Source organism: Atheta coriaria, unplaced genomic scaffold (assembly GCF_025399875.1).
Source record: "Atheta coriaria isolate IRGN ID8LTWV9N9 unplaced genomic scaffold, Caltech_Dcor_3.1 hic_scaffold_2_pilon, whole genome shotgun sequence".
NCBI classification, from domain to species: Eukaryota; Metazoa; Arthropoda; class Insecta; order Coleoptera; family Staphylinidae; genus Dalotia; species Dalotia coriaria.
Genome location: NW_027045444.1, coordinates 4379246 through 4397539, shown reverse-complemented (window position 1 = coordinate 4397539; position 18294 = coordinate 4379246). Strand labels below are relative to the sequence as shown.

The 18294-nt window shown below is 33.7% G+C and overlaps 6 protein-coding genes across 7 annotated transcripts; 2 read left to right on the top strand and 4 right to left on the bottom strand.

Annotated features, from left to right (window-relative positions):
* Positions 1-16: 16 nt before the first annotated feature.
* Positions 17-1074, top strand: LOC135800653 (UPF0669 protein v1g209471-like). The gene is made up of 2 exons (XM_065313935.1): positions 17-348; positions 421-1074. The coding sequence occupies exons 1-2, from the start codon at positions 152-154 to the stop codon at positions 728-730; spliced, it is 507 nt and encodes a 168-aa protein (XP_065170007.1). The 5' UTR covers positions 17-151; the 3' UTR covers positions 731-1074.
* Cht11 (Chitinase 11) lies at positions 1064-4205 on the bottom strand. The gene is made up of 6 exons (XM_065313911.1): positions 3624-4205; positions 3346-3494; positions 2869-3289; positions 2567-2809; positions 2282-2497; positions 1064-1758 (listed from the first exon to the last, which is right to left on the bottom strand). The coding sequence occupies exons 1-6, from the start codon at positions 3821-3823 to the stop codon at positions 1407-1409; spliced, it is 1581 nt and encodes a 526-aa protein (XP_065169983.1). The 5' UTR covers positions 3824-4205; the 3' UTR covers positions 1064-1406.
* A 98-nt stretch (positions 4206-4303) lies between these two features.
* On the bottom strand, positions 4304-6293 carry LOC135800647 (zinc finger protein 277). The gene is made up of 3 exons (XM_065313920.1): positions 6054-6293; positions 5127-5993; positions 4304-4428 (listed from the first exon to the last, which is right to left on the bottom strand). Exons 1-3 carry the CDS (start codon positions 6233-6235, stop codon positions 4365-4367), a joined length of 1113 nt encoding a protein of 370 aa, XP_065169992.1. The 5' UTR covers positions 6236-6293; the 3' UTR covers positions 4304-4364.
* Positions 6294-10803: 4510 nt separating this feature from the next.
* Tom7 (Translocase of outer membrane 7) lies at positions 10804-11553 on the top strand. 2 transcript variants are annotated; one of them, XM_065311375.1, is made up of 3 exons: positions 10804-11039; positions 11112-11160; positions 11321-11553. In XM_065311375.1, the coding sequence occupies exons 1-3, from the start codon at positions 10943-10945 to the stop codon at positions 11328-11330; spliced, it is 156 nt and encodes a 51-aa protein (XP_065167447.1). In that variant the 5' UTR covers positions 10804-10942; the 3' UTR covers positions 11331-11553. The 2 variants fall into 2 exon arrangements, with proteins under 2 accessions (XP_065167447.1, XP_065167440.1); XM_065311368.1 differs by having other exon boundaries at positions 10806-11039; positions 11219-11553.
* LOC135798498 (uncharacterized) lies at positions 11453-13548 on the bottom strand. Its single transcript, XM_065311358.1, has 3 exons — positions 13326-13548; positions 13160-13263; positions 11453-12028 (listed from the first exon to the last, which is right to left on the bottom strand). Exons 1-3 carry the CDS (start codon positions 13362-13364, stop codon positions 11902-11904), a joined length of 270 nt encoding a protein of 89 aa, XP_065167430.1. The 5' UTR covers positions 13365-13548; the 3' UTR covers positions 11453-11901.
* Positions 13549-13692: 144 nt separating this feature from the next.
* Positions 13693-18239, bottom strand: kz (putative ATP-dependent RNA helicase kurz). Its single transcript, XM_065316926.1, has 4 exons — positions 18165-18239; positions 17924-18103; positions 14735-17858; positions 13693-13772 (listed from the first exon to the last, which is right to left on the bottom strand). Exons 1-4 carry the CDS (start codon positions 18237-18239, stop codon positions 13693-13695), a joined length of 3459 nt encoding a protein of 1152 aa, XP_065172998.1.
* Between the last annotated feature and the right edge of the window lie 55 nt (positions 18240-18294).

Sequence of the window (18294 nt, the reverse complement as noted above, 5' to 3'; positions counted from 1 at the left end):
GTAAGTGAATAAATTGTGTTGTGAATGTAGGCAACCCAAATAACACATTGAGGTTATTCTTACATCGCAAAACCCACAAAATATTCAATTTTCTTTCAAAATAAACGTTAGAAACAACATAAAACAATGTTCCCGGTTAGAAAATGGTAAAATGTACCTAAAACAGCTGCTCAGTTTCCTGCTGTTGCTGCTGTTCATGAAGAATCTCTACAAAAGTGTCAACCAAATCTTCAGCTTCGAGTTTGACGAGCAATATCTCGAGTTTATCAACGATAGCATCGCCAGAGAGAACTTTAGTTACTATAGTTTTCACAACGAAGGTCGATTTAAGCTTAAACTCATCTCCACGTAAGTAATTTGTTGATTTACACTGACATTTCACCATGGTGACAATTCTAATGTTATTCATTTGTATTATAGCTATGGTGATGCTGATATCTACATATCATCTGATAAGAAACCTGGTTATGGACCTAATGAGTACGATATTTCATCCACAACATGCGGTGTGGACATAATAGAGCTGAATGAAGACATTAAGAGACCTGCATATATTGGCATCTATGGTGCAGGGCATACAGACTGGTCAAATTACACTTTGTTGATTTTAATTGATAACAGTGGTGGAAAAGACCTCCACGACTTTAATATTAAGCATAAGTTGAACTTTATCATTCGGTATACGACAATGTGGCGGTTTTTCGAGATACTAGAAAGTATTTTATTGTGATTTTGAGTAAAACTTAAAATAATCATAGAAATCTCATTAGTTATTATGTACAAATGATATACAAAGATGTAGAATTTATTTCTACGCAGATTAGTGAAGGAATTTTTGAAATATCTTTAAAATTGAAGGAGTTATTAACAAAAAACTAAAAAATTATTAAATTAACCTCAAAAAACAGAATTTTGACAGGTGCAGGTTACAAATTAAGTTTTTTTTTATTGATTGAAAGCATTTTGGCACTTTTTATTTAATCTCTACTTGAAAAGACCAATGAATGTCCAAACAATGTGATAATTTTCTTATATCTACTGGTATAAGTTAATATAATGTATAATTATTGATAATTTATGATTTTGATTTAATTTAAGTTAAGATTTGGCCATTTATCACCTTTCCTAATACTGACTCCCATTTTCAGGGCTTGCACACCTCTAGATTGAGTAATTAATACTTAAATGCATAATAATATTCGATTTAACCTTAAAATCATTGAAAATCACAGAATTCCATTGAATAAATACAAATTCCACTAAAATTTCCCTACAAATGGCATAATATCAGGTAAATTCAGGTAACTTACTTTGGAATGACACAAATTATCTAAAAACTAACCTATTATCCCGTTTACCTATAAAATTAGGTTAGACTACGGTTGCTATTCGATATTTTGTAGATTTTAGCCTGTCAACGCGTATTTTATGGTTTTTGTGAGTGGAAATTTGGTTGTATTGTTCTCCATGCACACACCGGCATGATCATCAGTGTTCAGTGCGTATACCATGACTCCAGCAAAACGATTCGCGCGGATAAATTCAGTTTTGTAGGTGAGACTCTGCCTGTCGTCGAAGGAAACCCATTCGTGGTGGCGTGTAGCGAATGCGCTGCGTGTGACCAAGTCAAACATCGGTGTGATTTGATTACGACGCAGAAACACGCATAATTCGTTGTAGCCAACGAATCCGTCCGCGCCGAGTGTGCCGTAGTCATTTGCAGCTGCGTTTATGCCATGATTGTAGGAATTAACCAATCTGGAAACAAAAATTGTTTAAATTTTAAGTTTAAATGTTAAATAATAGTAGTAATTTGTGTGTTTTGTGTATATTGAGTGTTTTAGAAGGTGTAGAATTTGTTTGTGTATAATTGGGTGAAAAAATGATTGAAATATTTGAATAATTAGTAAAGTTATGAACAAAAACGCAAAAAGTGCACATTTTACTAAATTTGACAACTTTAATGTTGAATAACTTATTTAATATAAGTAGTGATAGTTTAAAAAATGTTCTAGAATGTACAGAATTTATTTCTGTATAAATTGATAAAAAAATAAAGTGAATATTTAAATTATTAACAAAATTATAAATAAAAAACACAAAAAAGTACCAAAAGTGCACACTTATCAAAATTAGAGCAAAATGAGAACTTATAACACTAACAAAATACGTTATCTTATGTAGAATTTAATTGTGAATCGATTGTTGAAGAGATTTTTCAAATATACCAAATATTTAAAAAGATACAAGCAAAAACAACTTTTATAACCCTTAATCTTACCTGAAGCTATGTCCGTACGTAGGCAACCCAACAACCAACTTCTCACGAGCAATTCCCTTATTGAGCCAATAATGCACAGTATAATTAATATTCAGAGTACTAAAATACCCAATATCAGTTTCCCTGGCATACAACGGCGAATTCATGCCCGTGAACGGCGTAAACTTGGTGTAGAAGTGGTAATCATAACTCATCAAGTTGACAAAATCAACATACCTACAAAAAACACAATAAAAACACATTAAAACTTAAAATAAAACAAAAAACAACAGAAAACCAACTTACTCATTCATATAGCTCACATCATAAGCCACATCCACAATAAACACAGGCGCAGCAACCGCCACAGTCAACAAAAACTTAAAATGTTCCTGCCGATTGATTTCATTCCGAATTTCATGCAAAAGTTGCGTGAAATGCATGCGCTGCTTAGTTTTCGGATTGGCATTTGTTCCAGGGAACTCCCAGTCAAGATCAACGCCATCAAACTTGTGAGTTTTCACATAATCCAGAATACTTTTAATAAATCTACAAAAAAACGCGTTAAAAACATGAAAAACATTGAAATTTTTGATTTTTTAACTCACATCTTACGATTTTCATGATCTTTCACCATATTAGGAAAACCATTGTCATCTCCAGCGCCACCAACACTAATCAACACCTTCAACTTCTTGTTTTTGGTCTTCAGAAGCATCACTTCCTCAACAACTTGCAATTGTTCATCGGAGAGGTAAATTTTCGAGTCTAGCACGCTAGCAAAAGCAAGATTTATATGCGTACATAGATGTGGCTCAATATCAACAGCTTGTAATCGTCTTAAAGTATCATTCAACGCTGGGAAATTATAATAACACACCATTTTTGTACCGTTAGATGGCGGTAGTCTATCAACATCATCGGGTAGTAATGTTTTGAGGTTAGGAGGGATTATTGTATAGTTTGAGAACTCATCAAAGTCATAAGTGTTGTAAACAACCGCTCTGTGGACCCATTGTGAAGGTATTCCTAGAAAATATTTAATTTTTAAAGGTTTTATGAGTATTTTTTAGTAAAAAACTTACTTTTGTGGAATTTATCAAGTGGATAATAAAGTCCATCACCAGAAACATGAAAAAACATCAACCACACCGTAAAATACACCATTAGACCCGTGGTAAGCATAAACAACAACCATTTGTTGGTTTCCATCAATCCTTTGAGGAAACCTTTCCTAAAATTAGCCAAAAAACAAATAAAAATCACAAAACGACAATACCAATGCACACACATAACAACTCAAATTATTCGTATATAAAACTAATTTTACTCAATAAATTCTTCCAGAATGATTAAAATTTACCTCTGCTGAGGCATATCTCGATGATTCTGATTGTCTCCCATGATGTTCCCCCTGTGGAAGTCTTCCTCCTCGAGCAGAAGTTGATTCTTGTCCTCAACAATCAGATATAAGTTGTCATCGTCCCTGGACGACGACGCGTTGGAATGTGAGGACGCAGTGCGCTTTAGGTAATGCACAGAGAGTCTGCTGATCGCAAACATTGAAATTCAACAGGCATTCACATTGGAGGCACAGAATGCACTCCACTCACAAATGAAACCAGTTTAAACTCTCGCCAGTCATTGCTTATCGTTCAAACAACGCAGATTTGAATATTATCTGTACATATGTACGAGTATCAAGTTGTTTTATCTAATTTTATCAGCTGTGGTGGAAATTATTGCGATTTTATTGACGATTGCACTGTTTTTATGCATTTAGAATGTAATTTCAGCTGTGCGCGTGTAGAATTTTGCAATAGCATCGTCAGGGATTATTAATCACATGAATTATCGCATGAACAATAAACACGGAAATGTTTTGATGAGTGTGGCGCGTTTGGTGAATGTTTTTAGTCACGTTATCGGTGTGATATTTTGCGTTGTGTTATCGACCAGCTGAGTTTGACGTTTGCAAGCGTGTCAAGGAGAAAAGAAGGTTAACTTCAATAATGTAATGATTAATTGAATAAATTAATAGAATTAGATAGTTCTATGCGCTTATATGCTCTAATTAACTAGTTTAGGTTTAATTACATTCATTTTAGTCTTCTACGTCTTCTAGATAGGTTAGAAACACGTCGTTTTCATATGTTGGGAAGTAATATCTGAAACATAAACAAAATACAAGATTAACATTAATTGTTTATAACAATATGAATATAGAGTAATATAATGATTGTAGAATTTAATTTTGCATTAAATACTACAAAAATCATGTTGATATCTTAAAAAATGTAGAAATTATGATGAAATTACTAGTTTTATATAAAATTTGCGTATTTTTCAACTTTAAAATGAATTTTAAGCATGAATTTGTGCAAAATTCCATGTATAAAGAATATTAGATCATTAACAATTTAATTTTTGATTAAACTGTAAAAGAAAATCACTAAAATCTTATCAAATTCAAAAGTTATCTCAATTTTTATGAAATTCTGCAAATTTTCACGTGTATCTACTTTAAATTCAAATTTAGCAACTTAATTTAATATAAACTTGAATAAATAATATATCAGTTTGTTCAGAATTAAATTCCTAATAATGCACCAAAAGAAAATCATTAAAATCTTATCAAATTCAAAAGTTATAACAATTTTACTAAAATTTTGCAATTTTTCACGTTTTTCTGCTTTAAAATCAAATTTAAAACATATAATTCATAACACCCTATATAAACCCTATACCAATCTCTTCAGAATAAAATTCTCTATCATATCCTGAAAGAATTCCATCGCTATCCTATCACAATCAAAAGTTACAACAAATTTCCCCAACTTTTGCGCATTTTTCAACAAAAACTTACTCTGGTTGATCAAACTTGGCAACTTCAGGCAAAACAAAGCACCCAGCCTCCTTCATATGCACCCGTAGTGTTTCCTTATCCTTAAATTCTTCATCACAATTCGGACACTTCTTCATATGCATCTGTTTCCTCAAAAAATTAACCAATTTCACCCTCTGATAGAACTCCAAATGCGCAGCGAGCTGCGGAAAGTTAAACCGATGCGCCGACTGCATATGCATACAAATCTTATTAATATCCGGCTCGCTAACATCACAAAACAAGCAATTAATCAACGTATCACTCTCCGTCCAATCAGAATACTCGGAATCCGAGTTACGTTCGCCTGGTTCAAGCGCAACTTCTTCACCATCGTCATTTCCCGTGTAATTAACAATGTAAAACTTGTCATAGTTTTTATTATTTGGGTTTATACGCTTGTGGATCTTCTTGCGCATGTGTTCTTTGAGTACAGCTCGATCTGGGAACGTTTTCTCGCAGTAAATGCAACAAAACGCGTCGAATTTCGCTTTTATCGCTTGAATTAACTCATCAACAAAGACAAGATTCTGTGGATTGCCTAATTGTAGATTGTGTTGGCTGGATAAATGCTCCAGGAAGTCTTTCCTGATGCCTTTATACTCTAATCGACAGAATAAACAATTCTGTGTGCATTTTTCATCAGTGCGCTCGAATTCTTGTTGATCCAACGCGTTTTCCAGGCGAAGACGTTGACGGAGCTCTTTGTCTTCCCTCATGAGTGTGCTGAGTAGATAATACTTCTTTTTTGTTGAGTTATTTGCTTCTAAATTTAGTTCTATGTCTAATGATGGAACTATTGAAGAAAGTTCAGTGTTTTGGAACTTTACTTGCCAGTAATCTAAATAACTATGGATGTTTTTATTAGTAGATTGTTTTGTTGTTTAATTAGAATGTGTTGTGACTTACTTTACAAGTTTTGGGATCTTTTGCATGTCTTCGATGACTAAATCATGTTTCTCAAACAGGTGCTTCATGAATAAATCGATTTGGAGAGATAAATCGAAGGTGTCACTGCATAATGGGCAGGGGGCGGCTGCGGCGGATAAAGATGCACGTTTTTGTTCAGAAAAATTCAACGGACCAAACATTTTAATTGGTTTTAATTAGGTTTTATAAATTGAGGAAATATTGATGAGACCTTGTGAATTTCTGAGGTTATGATGTTTTTATACAGAGTAGAATGTATAAAAGCTTTTAAAAAATACAAATAATTATGTGTTAACAGTGCAATTTTATTAATTATTTAATATTTAGTGTTTTTATTTGTATTATACATGTTTTGTAGAGTTAATAACAATATTTTATGTTTAAATTTTTAGTTTTTATTTGAACGCACTGTGTTTGTATTACCTATTAACATTCTTAAAACTTAAAATAAAAACAAAAAAAGTTTAAAACATTAAAAACAATAATAAACACTATAAAACATTCAATTTACAATAACAATTAATCATAAAATTAAATAATAATTAGTAATAATGAGTTAACTCTTTGTTTTAGGTTGGTAGCATTGTTTTCCGATTTGAAAGTTTGAATTTTTGGTGATATCAGTTGGTAGATGAGCAAAAACGCTTTGCGCAACCTTCATCTGATTGCGCGCGTTACTTGCTAATTCTTTCTTTCCTTTTGCTATCATCAAACGTGGCGGATGTGAATTTGCGCAAGTGGTTTAGTTCCGATTCTAAAAAATTAATCCTCAATAATTAAAACCGCGAGTGTTGTGTAATCAACGTAGAATCTTCCTTGAGGTAAGCAAGGAGTAATATTTTTGTGTTCGGGGTTGTAATTTAAGAAATTTTTATGTGCAAAGTTAAGCGTCGGTTGAGGACAAAAACGTTGCTTACAGAAATCGGGTGATATTGGCTAAATAATGGTGAATTGGTTATTATTCCTTGGTTATGAAGAGTGCATTTATCTTATCTCTTCAAATCCTAAGCGTTTCTAAAGTTTTCAATCGTGTAATCATGATTAATTAATATTTTTCATGTAAGCTTAAAACACGTGCTCGTCGGCTCAAGAGTTTAATCGCTGATTAAATGTGTTACCAATCTGTTAAGAGTCTTATTCTATACGTTTTCTTAAAGCTAATCATCGTAGTTATCGATAAAAACACATATTTTCAGTGGATGGGCATTAATTTATCGATAAATATGATTTTTAAAATTTTTCCTTTGTTCTCTGTGTGCATCTTCTTTGTTCTTGGAACAAAGGCCGTTGGCGGCCATTTTGCTCAAACTTGATTACTCGCCGCGAGAATCCTGCGCACTGCAGTTTAAACCTAACTGTCATTTTCATTTTCACACTCTACAAGTATTTCGCGAATATTCTATCAATATCAACTAAATTTCATTGTTTTTCATTGTTTCAGAGTTAATTCCACGCGATTTTCACATCCTGCTGTGGTATACAAAGCTTCTCATTGAAAAACCTAAAGTGAATCCTTTAAGATTCGCATGGTTTACTTGTGAACATAATACCATTGGTTGAAGACACAAATTCTTCTTGGTTTTCTACCTGTGAATACAAAAGACATCAACCAATAGCACTACAAGAATACCTGTGGGTTGTGCACTGGATAAACCACACAGGTAAGCCTCTTATTTACGCATAACATAATTATTCACACAATAAATTAACCAAACATCAATTAACAATATTAGACTAATACTCGTAGTGTTACAAAAATTGAATCTTAAAGCTAAACGAAAGTGAATTCAGACTGTATTAAAGAAATAGAAGAGTATAAAAGCAAAAACGTTTGAGTTTCGGTCGCGTTTTGTTAGTGTTTGTGTGCAGCTGCAGTCTGATTCCGAGAATTCAAAGTCGAGCGACGATTTCAACGGTCAAAACCAGTTTTTATCTTTTGCAACAATGTAACACCCTCAAAACTCTGTACATTTTATGTCTAGACATATATTTTACTAATTCTTCTTTTATTCTTTCATAGGTACCATGGAAAAATACAAATTTAAGAAGAAATTCATGAAAATTTTTAAAAATTTCTACTTAAACAACAATTTATATTGTTTATAACAAAAAGTAACAAATTTTTAGATTTCCCAAGGATGGTAAAAGCAATATAATTAGTAATTTCATTAATATTACTTATTTTTATCATCACAAGTTGTTCTTGTGTTGAAATCAGTGAAATTTCAGTTGAAAAATAAGTGAAAAAAGTGCGCGATGTTTAAAAACAGTGATTTTTACTATAAAACTGTCTTTATTTGTTACTCATTATTCTTTCTGCTTGTTTTCCAGATCAGAAGAGACCTCGCGACGCGTTTCGTCACCGCGATTCATAAATAAGTTGTTCAATTTGTTCAAAGTACTTAGAATAGTCGTAAATCGCGAAGATCCTGAAGAGGTGTAACGAAATACTTCGAGTGCGCGTCACAAACATCTATAATACCATAAAACATCTACGAATCAACGAAAAGTGCGGGAGTAAGCCGAGTGCGCGTAGTGAAACAATTACTCCAACAATTCCACCAATCCATGATAAGAGGGGCATCGTTGGACCTCTTCCAGCTTCCTACCAGCGTTGGACAACGGGGGAGTACTCGACGCATCCTCCAGTGAAACAAGACGAATGATCCCTGTTTCATGGAGCCGGATTGAAGGTAGGTGTGGTGATGCCCCTAATCGGAGGGTGGCAATTAGTGCCCCTGACTGCCTCACGTGCCAGTACATTTGCTGCTCGTGTGTCAGCCCAAGGGGAATTCCACTGATTGCTATGACCTTGGTTATGGGCTAATCCACCCAGCATAATAAGATCGCCTGATGTCTAAGTAGTGAGTACACCTGACACCAAACTGGTTGTCTTGTATCTGTATGCGCCCTTTAGTCCCATCTGGACATTTCCCTTTGTCCGGATGCACAATTCTGCTTTCTGTTGGCAATTTGGGCATCCCAATCGCGGCATGCACTCATGTTCCTCTTGCTATTTCTTTTTGTTTATGTGTTAGTGTTACTTTGAGTTAACTTGCTTTTCTTTAATTAAACATTTTCAATAATCGCGACAAATGAAAATAAATAATTCGCTTAATTGCATCAAAAAATAAGAACAATAAATCTAGTAAATTTCCTATTATTTTGTAAACAATTCTCTCAACTTTTTCTGTTATTTAGTTAACTTTTCTGCTTGAATCTAATTGGTAATCAGTTGCTAACTCAAAGTATCACACTTTTCAGCATCGCGTCATCCGCGTTCGGTCGTTATTGTTAGCTTGGAGTCAATTCACATCAATTTCACATCTAATTCAATTTTCTATTTAATTTGATCATCATGTTAATTTGAATTTTCTAATTTTCACATTTAATTTGATGACTTTGAGCTGTATTAATTATGGGGTCCGTCTCTTCGTAGTATGAATGTGTGAATGATGTGTGTTTATTGCTGTGTGCCTCTTCGGGTTGCTTTTATATTTGTGTATTTACCGGGCATTTCCGTTATGCCACTCTCATCACAGATCGCAAACGCGTCGCGATTTCCCCCCACTAGATCAACATGAATCGGTCTGTGATGATTTAGCTAAGTATGTAATTAGGTAGGGCCAATTAGGCAGGGCTCTGTCTCTCTCTCCTCCTGTGTGAATGTGTGTTTAGTTACTAATAATTTTCCGCTTTCAGAAGTCCCCGCGAATTAATTCCGCGTGCGTTATCGTTGTTAGGCCCTTTCCTTTCCTGCAATAATGTCTCACTTGCCTTTCAGCTGCAGCTGCACTCTTCTACCTCCAGTTAGATGTCATCAATAGCAGTAATCTTTTTTTCTTTTAGAGTAGTTTGATAACTTGGCGAGGTGTTCATTATTTGCTTCACTTTAATACGAACAGACTGCCAAGTTATCTTTAGAATGAAATAGTAGTTACAATAGTAGTTAGTATCTAATCACATTTCTTTCAGCTCTCTTTCAGCCTTTTTTTCAGCATTACAACATTATTTTCTATTTCTATTGTCATGTAATGTATTTATGTGTGTGAGTGAATGAATTCCTTCCCATTACCCCAAATTAATCTAATTTATTTCTTTTTAGCAGACACTTTTTAAGATTGTAAATAAAAATCCTAATCATTACACCTCTTCTTATTTATTAATGCAAAAACAAACAAAAAGTAAAGAATAAAAGTCCGTAATATAGATTCACTTTGGAGGGCCTTTTAATACCTGACACCAAACAGGCTGTCTTGTAATCCTATTTAGTAGGGGGTAAAAGTGCACAGATCTGCTTTTGTTTGCAATTTGGGCATTTGTAGAACATTTTAGGGATTTTTTCTTGCATTGGAGAGGACCATGGATAGATGCTGAGCTTAAGAGACTATTTTTTAATGTTTTGTATAGGTTTACACAGGTGTTCGGAGTTTGGGAGCAGTTTTAGGTAGCAGAGGCTTACCCCCACCAGTTTTTACAGGTTATAGGCAGTCCAGGAGTTATCTAGGATCATCTCAACAGTATTTTATTGTTTTTAGGTCAATTGAAGGTCGTTTGTTCCATTTTTCTTCTTTTTCTGTTTTTTATTTCAATTTTCAGCTATTTAAACTTAATAAACTTTATTCTAGGAAACATTTACAACATAAAAATCACAATATCTTTGCCTGTTTTTATTAATATTTGAATTTTTAGATTCAAAAGTAGTCTGTGAAAACAAATTTATGACAGACCAATAACACGCGGCGATAACAACGCATGCGCACGTGTTTTTCGACTTGCCTGTGCTGTGGTGCGGTCGAATTGGGCGCTCTGCACGATCCTTGAATAAAAATCAATTAAAATCAAAACTCTCTTAACACTTAACGAAAATGTTCAGCGAGGATACCAAGGAGCGCCTATCGTTGGTGATCGACATCGGCAAGACCCTCTTCCACTACGGTTTCATACCCACTGTGCTGTATTTAGGTAAAAGCAAACATAACCTCAAAAAATAAATTACAATACAAAATTTTGAAAATTTTACATTTTTCATTGCAGGGTTTAAGAAAGGTGCAGACCAAGGCATGCCAGAGATCACTTTAACAAGGTGTTATTAGTAATTTAGTTTAATTAGGTTTAAATATATTAATTATTAATGATTTTAGCTTGCTATGGTAAAATATTCTTCAATTACTATGAAGAATCATAAACCTAAGGAGCTGCAAGTGCAAATATAGACATTTAATTCTATTTTGTTTTATGTATAGTTTCCTCTAGATGAAAGTGTCTGTAGAAAGCAAGATACAACACAATAATAAATAGAAATCACAAGTTGAAAATGCAAACAAAATCAATATTGAATCAAGAGGAATATAAAAACAACAGTAACCACTCCACAGTTTCAGATATGAAGGATAAATTTATGTCAGATTGTTACATTATGTTGTGTTTTGAATAGCAATATTCAAATGACAATAATAAAAGTACATAGAATGATTAATTCAAAGATTAAGTAAGATTTTAAACTTTTAGTTGCTGTTGCTGCTTGCACTTAGTCTCACAACTCTCTAATCATTCTATACATTTGTATTCTCTACTCACTTTTTACATATATCACAGACTTGTGTGCTAGAAATTACATTCAAGTTAAGATGACTGCAGAGTATTGAAATGATTGGTTTTTGGCATTGTCTAATGTTTCGCGCTTTGCTCTCTTCTTCACACAACTTGTATAAGATAATATACGCATTAAAAACGTTGATTTCTTTTATATTTTAAATATAAATTAAGTCAGTCGTAGAATTTCAGTGTTTTGGGTTTTTTTAAACTCTTGACGGGATCGCATTGTCTATGTGGCTTCTTCGATGAAGTCGGCCGTGCGGAGTTTCTCGTACGGGCCGTGGGGGTCTTTCTGTGGTTTACGATTGCAGATTGCGACTATGACCAGGATGAATACTACGACTAGAATACCAGCCCTGTAATGAGAATAATTAAGATTTAGAATGGAATATTTTGTTTTTATTTGTTGAGTTTATGACATTATTTGGTAGGTAATTATTTATTTTTGTTTTGGTATGTGTTGTGTTATTAAGTAATTTGGACATGTTTAGCATAATTTGTTTGAAATTTCTACAAAATTGTTGCAATAATTTAGAATTTCTCGTTTTTTTGATGTAAAATACTGATTTTTATGCTACAATCTGTGTTTTAAAGTGATTAATCTTTGATTTCTGGCATATTTAAATTAAACTTGCAGTATTCAGTAATGATAATTTTGAAAATCATTTTTTATAACGAAAACATCAATTATTGAGCTAAATTTCACGTTTTAAAGCTAAAAATCACTTAAAAAGTACACAATTCGTTTATAATTAACGTAATTGTCTTAAATTTTGACAAGATACTTGCAGTAATTTAGAAAAACACCAAATAACAAATGAAATCATAAGAATTTCACGTTTTGGAAGTAAAATCGCGGATTTTTAGACTAAAATTTGCATTTTAAAGCTCTTAATCTTTAATTTCTGACATACCTAAACTAAAATTGCACCTGTACTTTGCAGTTTATTGAAATTCACTAATATTAATTCAGAAATCATATTTTGCAACAAAAACATCAATTTTTGAGCTTAAATTCGCAAAAATTACACAAAAACTACAAAATTCGTTCATAATCAACGCAATTGTCTTTGATATTTACAAGAAAGTCGCGGTAATTGAGAAAAACATCGAATAAAACATAAAATCATTCGAATTTCTACGTTTTTGAGACAAAAACACGGATTTTTATGCTTAAATCTTCGTTTTAGAGCGATTAATCATTAATTTCTAGCAGAACTAAACCAAATTTGTACTTATAATTTCCAAATTATCAAAATTCACTAATATTAATTCAGAAAATCATATTTTGCAACTAAAACATCAATTTCTGAACTTAATTCCGCAAAAAATCCTTAAAAAACTACAAAATCTGTAAACAATCAACCAAATTCTCTTAAATTTTACCGAAAACACATCCAAATAAACAATTAGTAACACAACACGTTATAAAACAACAAATAAATAATAAAAAATATAAAATTTAAGGTTATGTTGAATTTCCTTACCAAAAAAACCATAAATTGCTGCTTTTGCTGCAGCATTTGTTCTTGCCGCAGCAATATTGTTGTTCGTCTTCACACAAACCAAATTCACAGTAATTACCAACAACCTAAAACCCAAAACATTAAAGAAATGAATATTTCCTTGCAATATTATCACATATCCACTTACCAATTGTAATAATTGTGTAAACACTAACGTAATCCACATGATTCACCTGTTTCTATTGAGATTTAAGCGTGTTTTGCTGAGAAATTGGAGATTCCGCGGTGCGCACTTGCGTTTTCGTTTGTTGTTGTGCGCGATAATTGCGAATGCATCCTTGTGCGCTGCGATGTGGTGGAAAACGAGGCCAGTCGGCTTTGACAGTCGTGGCCTTTATTGATTCGTTTTCTCTCCGGCGCAAAGTTAACGAAATTCCGTATACCGTATACAAGCATACCACGAGGAGAATAGAAAACTATATATAGGGGTTGGAAATAAACATACGGAAATTATGTATATGTAAACAAACAGTTATCTATTTATATCGCTATCGCTAGTTTAATGGTGGCCATAGGAGGGTCACTTCGCCATGGGCTGATTCAGGCAGCCATTGTAGATACTCCTTGAGTAAATCTAAAAATATGGAAAATATTATTGAATTAGATTGGTTTTTCGTGTGAAAACATGTTTGGAGTTTGTTTATGGTTTATAAGGTGTTGTGGTAGCATTTGTTTATTCGGATATGTTTCGTTTAATTTTCGTGAAGAAAACAAACAATTTTTAGTAATTAATTGTAATTGTGTTAAATTTTGACAAGAATTTTACGATTTTTTAATCAAAACATTGATTTTTGAGCTTAATTCCGTGTTTTAATGCTAAAAATCACTCAAAAACTACATAATTAGTTTACAATTAACGTAATTGTCCTAAATTTCGACAAAATACTTGCAGTAATTTAGGAAAAGTCGAATAAAATATGAAATCATCAGAATTTCACGTTTTGGAAGCAAAATCGCGGATTTTTATGCTAAAATTTGCATTTTAAAGCTATTATTCTTTAATTTTTATCATAACCAAACTAAAATTGCACCTGTAATTTGCATTTTATCAAAATTCACTAATATTAATTCAGAAAATCATATTTTGCAACTAAAACATCAATTTTTGAGCTTAAATCCACAAAAAATCACACAAAAATCACAAAATTCGTTAATAATCAACGCAATTCTCTTTAATTTTTACAAGAAAATCGCGGTAAATGAGAAAAACACCGAATAAAACATAAAATCATTTAAATTTCTACGTTTTTGAAACAAAAGAACGAATTTTTATGCTAAAATCTGCGTTTTAGAGCAATTAATCCTTAATTTCTAGCGTAACTAAACCAAATTTGCTTTTATAATTTCCAAATTATCAAAATACACTGATATTAATTCAAAAAATCATATTTTTCAAGTAAAACATCGAATTTTAAGCAAGAAAATCACTCAAAAACAACAATTAATTCATTATTCATGCAATTATCTTAAATTTCACCATAAAACATGTCCAAATAAACAATTACACCCACACCACAGCATAAAAAAAATACTTACATTTCGGTTGTTCTTCCCACACATCCTCCATCTCCCCCCGACTCGAAACCTTCGCCGCCATCAACCCCTTCAACAAACAATCCGTCCTCTCCTGTAAATTCGCCCAGCTCTTCACCATGGTACTCGGCGTGCTCAACAAACACTTCTTATACTTCTCCAACTTATAAAAAACTCTCCCCTCCAACAAAAACCTCGCAAACCATCTATAAGCCCCCAGCGTATGCTTATAATCAATCACACAATTCGGCAGCTCCCAATTCTGACTGCCAAACGACCCACGCACCGTACAATTAACAACCCCAGTGGATTCATTAAAACTCGGCTCGGGGTCACTCAAAGGCTCGCTGAGATTACACGAATGCGGAACAAACCTCACCAACCATTCGGGGTCAATCGCAGTCACACCACGCATATACATCTTGTTAGTTTCATAAATCTCCTGATAAACAACAAATTCCGGTAGGGTTTTCTTCAGCACGGAACCCTGATGCAACCAGACGGGTTCCTCCATATTCATCGCATGATACGCATACTTAAACTTGACTTTATCTTGGTTTTCTTTGATCTCATCCAAGGGAATCTTCCTAGCCACTTGATCACCCATCCCACTTAAGATAATCTGTCTTAGGAGCTTCGCTTGAAGGTCCGTAGGTGGTTTCATGTTGAAATCAACGCAGAGATCCACATCTGGTACGTTTATTTTGATTTCATTGGTTAACTGATGACGTAACTTCCGGATTTCTATGATTGCTTTATGTCTAAGACCATTTTCCATACAGAAAGATTCTAGGGAACCTTTTTGATGTGCATATTCAGCTGCGCCTACTGCTTTGAGTAAAACCATAGGATCTCCTAGTAACTGCGCATGTCCGGAACCAGCCCAGAGCACCCTGGTCGCATGCCACTTCTTCCGGGTTTCTTTAATATCAAATTTATCATTTATCGGGGTTTCCATCAATACTTCCTGCACGGATAACGCAGCTACTAGTAGCACTGTATAAGGTAGTAGATCATGTTGATGACTCAGCGCTAACATCTTTCCATATCTTGGTAAAACCGGAAACTTTGCAATCGCACGTCCTAAATCCGTCACACTTCCATCTTTCAAAGCACCCAAAACTTCCAATCTGTTAGCAGCTACTCTTAACTGTAACAAATCCGGCGCTGTAGGGAATGGGAAGTTTACTACTTTATCGATATTCATACATTTCATCTGTAGGTATAAATCATCGACTGGTTTCTCTTGGATTTCCGGTTTGGTGAATTTTTCAAATGTGTCATTAAACACCGCGCTTGAATATAGGCGATAACAATGTCCAGGTGCTGTTCTACCGGCTCTACCAGCACGTTGATCAGCGGATGCTTGACTTGTCCAGTGGACTATATAGGAAGTAACTCCGGTGGTTTTATCAAAGAGTTTTACTTTAGTCTTGCCTGTGTCAATGACATATTTTATCCCGGGGATTGTCAGGGATGTTTCAGCGACGTTTGTTGAAACCACACAGAGTCTACAACCCATTGGAGGTGGTTGGAAGACCATTGATTGTTTATGTGTTGGTAGGAGTGAGTATAAAGGCAGGACCCAAAGTGGTTGATCACTTGTTAAAGTAGTAGCTTCGTTTTCATCAGTGTCTGATAATAAATCATCTTGGATGTTGTCATCTTCTTCATCGTTATCTTCGTCATGGTCTTGTGGTAGACTGTAATCATCCAGGTTGATTTTTGGTAGAATTTTCATCTTTTTATGTTTTTCTTTCTTTTGACTTGGTTTATTAAATTGGTCATTGTATTCTTTGATTTTTTTATGTTTATTGTTACCTAAGGATTTTTGTGCTTCGATTATTTTGTTTTTATTCTTCATGGGAAACGCCCCGCGTAGTTTCCTCACTAATAACTTGACTTCTTGTTGTCCGGTGACGAAAATCAATATACCTCCATCGGGTAATCTACAATGCACTTTGGCTGCTTTGTTATAAGCTTCCTTTAGGTAATTCTCATGTGTGCGTTTGTTGAAATGCACCGTGACAGGAAACTGCCTTGCTTCTACTTTTAAAACCGGCGGGATTGTTTTGAATAATCGATCGTTTTGTGTGAAATCTTCTACTCTTAACGTCGCTGACATTATAATCAACTTCAAGGGTAATCCTTTTTTATTCCTCAATGGAACTATTCTACTTAACAGTCCTAATAAAATATCAGTATACACTGATCGTTCGTGTGCTTCATCCAAGATGATAACAGAATACTTTTTTAATAAGAAATCATTCTGGACTTCTTTAAGTAAGACACCATCAGTCATGAATTTAATTTTTGTTTCGTCAGTTACATTTCCTTCGAATCTGATGAGATATCCTACTTCATTTGGTAAGGACATTTCTTCTCCGACGCGTTGTGACATTGATATAGCTGCTACTCTGCGTGGTTCAGTCACAGCGATGATTTGTCCATTGAGTGCGTAGCCTGCTTCGTAGAGAAATTGTGGGACTTGGGTGGTTTTTCCACTGCCTGTCTCCCCAGCGATGATTATAATGGAGTTTTCGTTGATTGTTTCCATTATTTGTTGTTCTTCAGCGAGGATGGGGAGTTTTAGACGCGCGATTTGAATTGATTCATCGCGGATTACTTGAACAAATGTTGCTTTTTGATTTTTTGGTTGTTTATCATCATCTTTGATGATAATTGTTTCGATTTTTTGCTTTTTTACAAGTGGTTCGTCATATTCCGGTTCAATTTTAACGTTTTCAACTTTTATTTCTTTGTTGATATCATTTTCTTCTTCAATTACTTTGTTAATATCATTTTCTTCTTCAATATCATCTTCAGATGAAGATTCTGATGATGATTCATCAAACCCAACAACATTTGGATCATTTTTTGCTGTGTCATCTTGTTTTAATGCATTTCTTAGGTGTTTAGCACCTTTAATTGCATTGATTTTTGCATCGCCATTCAATAAATCCTGGTCACTTTTCGGGATCTTTTTAGCTGCTACCTTTTCCGGGAAGTTTTGTTCGTAAAAATGGCGTTTTAGACCTTTTGTCTGCACTGATGCAATGGATACTAAACTGTTTAGTTCTTCAGGTGTTGCTTGGACTGTTGCAAGTGCATCTAACAAGTTTTGTCTCTGAAAATATTATTTTTTATTAGTTTAATTAGTTTATAGAATATTTATGTTTGTGGTATACTTACATTCTCTTTTTTCTTCTTCTTTTCAACAATTTTCTCTAATCTTTTCCTGTGACTTTTTGACAGTATTCTTGTTACAGTCACTTTATCTTTCTTCACTCTTGTTTTACGCTTGTCCGATGGTAAAACCAACGCGTTTGAAGCATCATATTGTCCAGAATCTAATTTTCCTTCAACTTCAATCTAAAAAATTAATTTTAAGCTTTAATTTTTACCATTTTTCATAAAACTGATTTTTTAAAACCTTTTTTGTTGATGCATTGTCAATTTCTGTATTAACCACTTGCCTAGCCCTCCAATTAAACCCTTTCTTACCCATATTACCAAAAACCTAGTTAATCATCCACTAAATAACAAAAACATTTCTTTTAAGT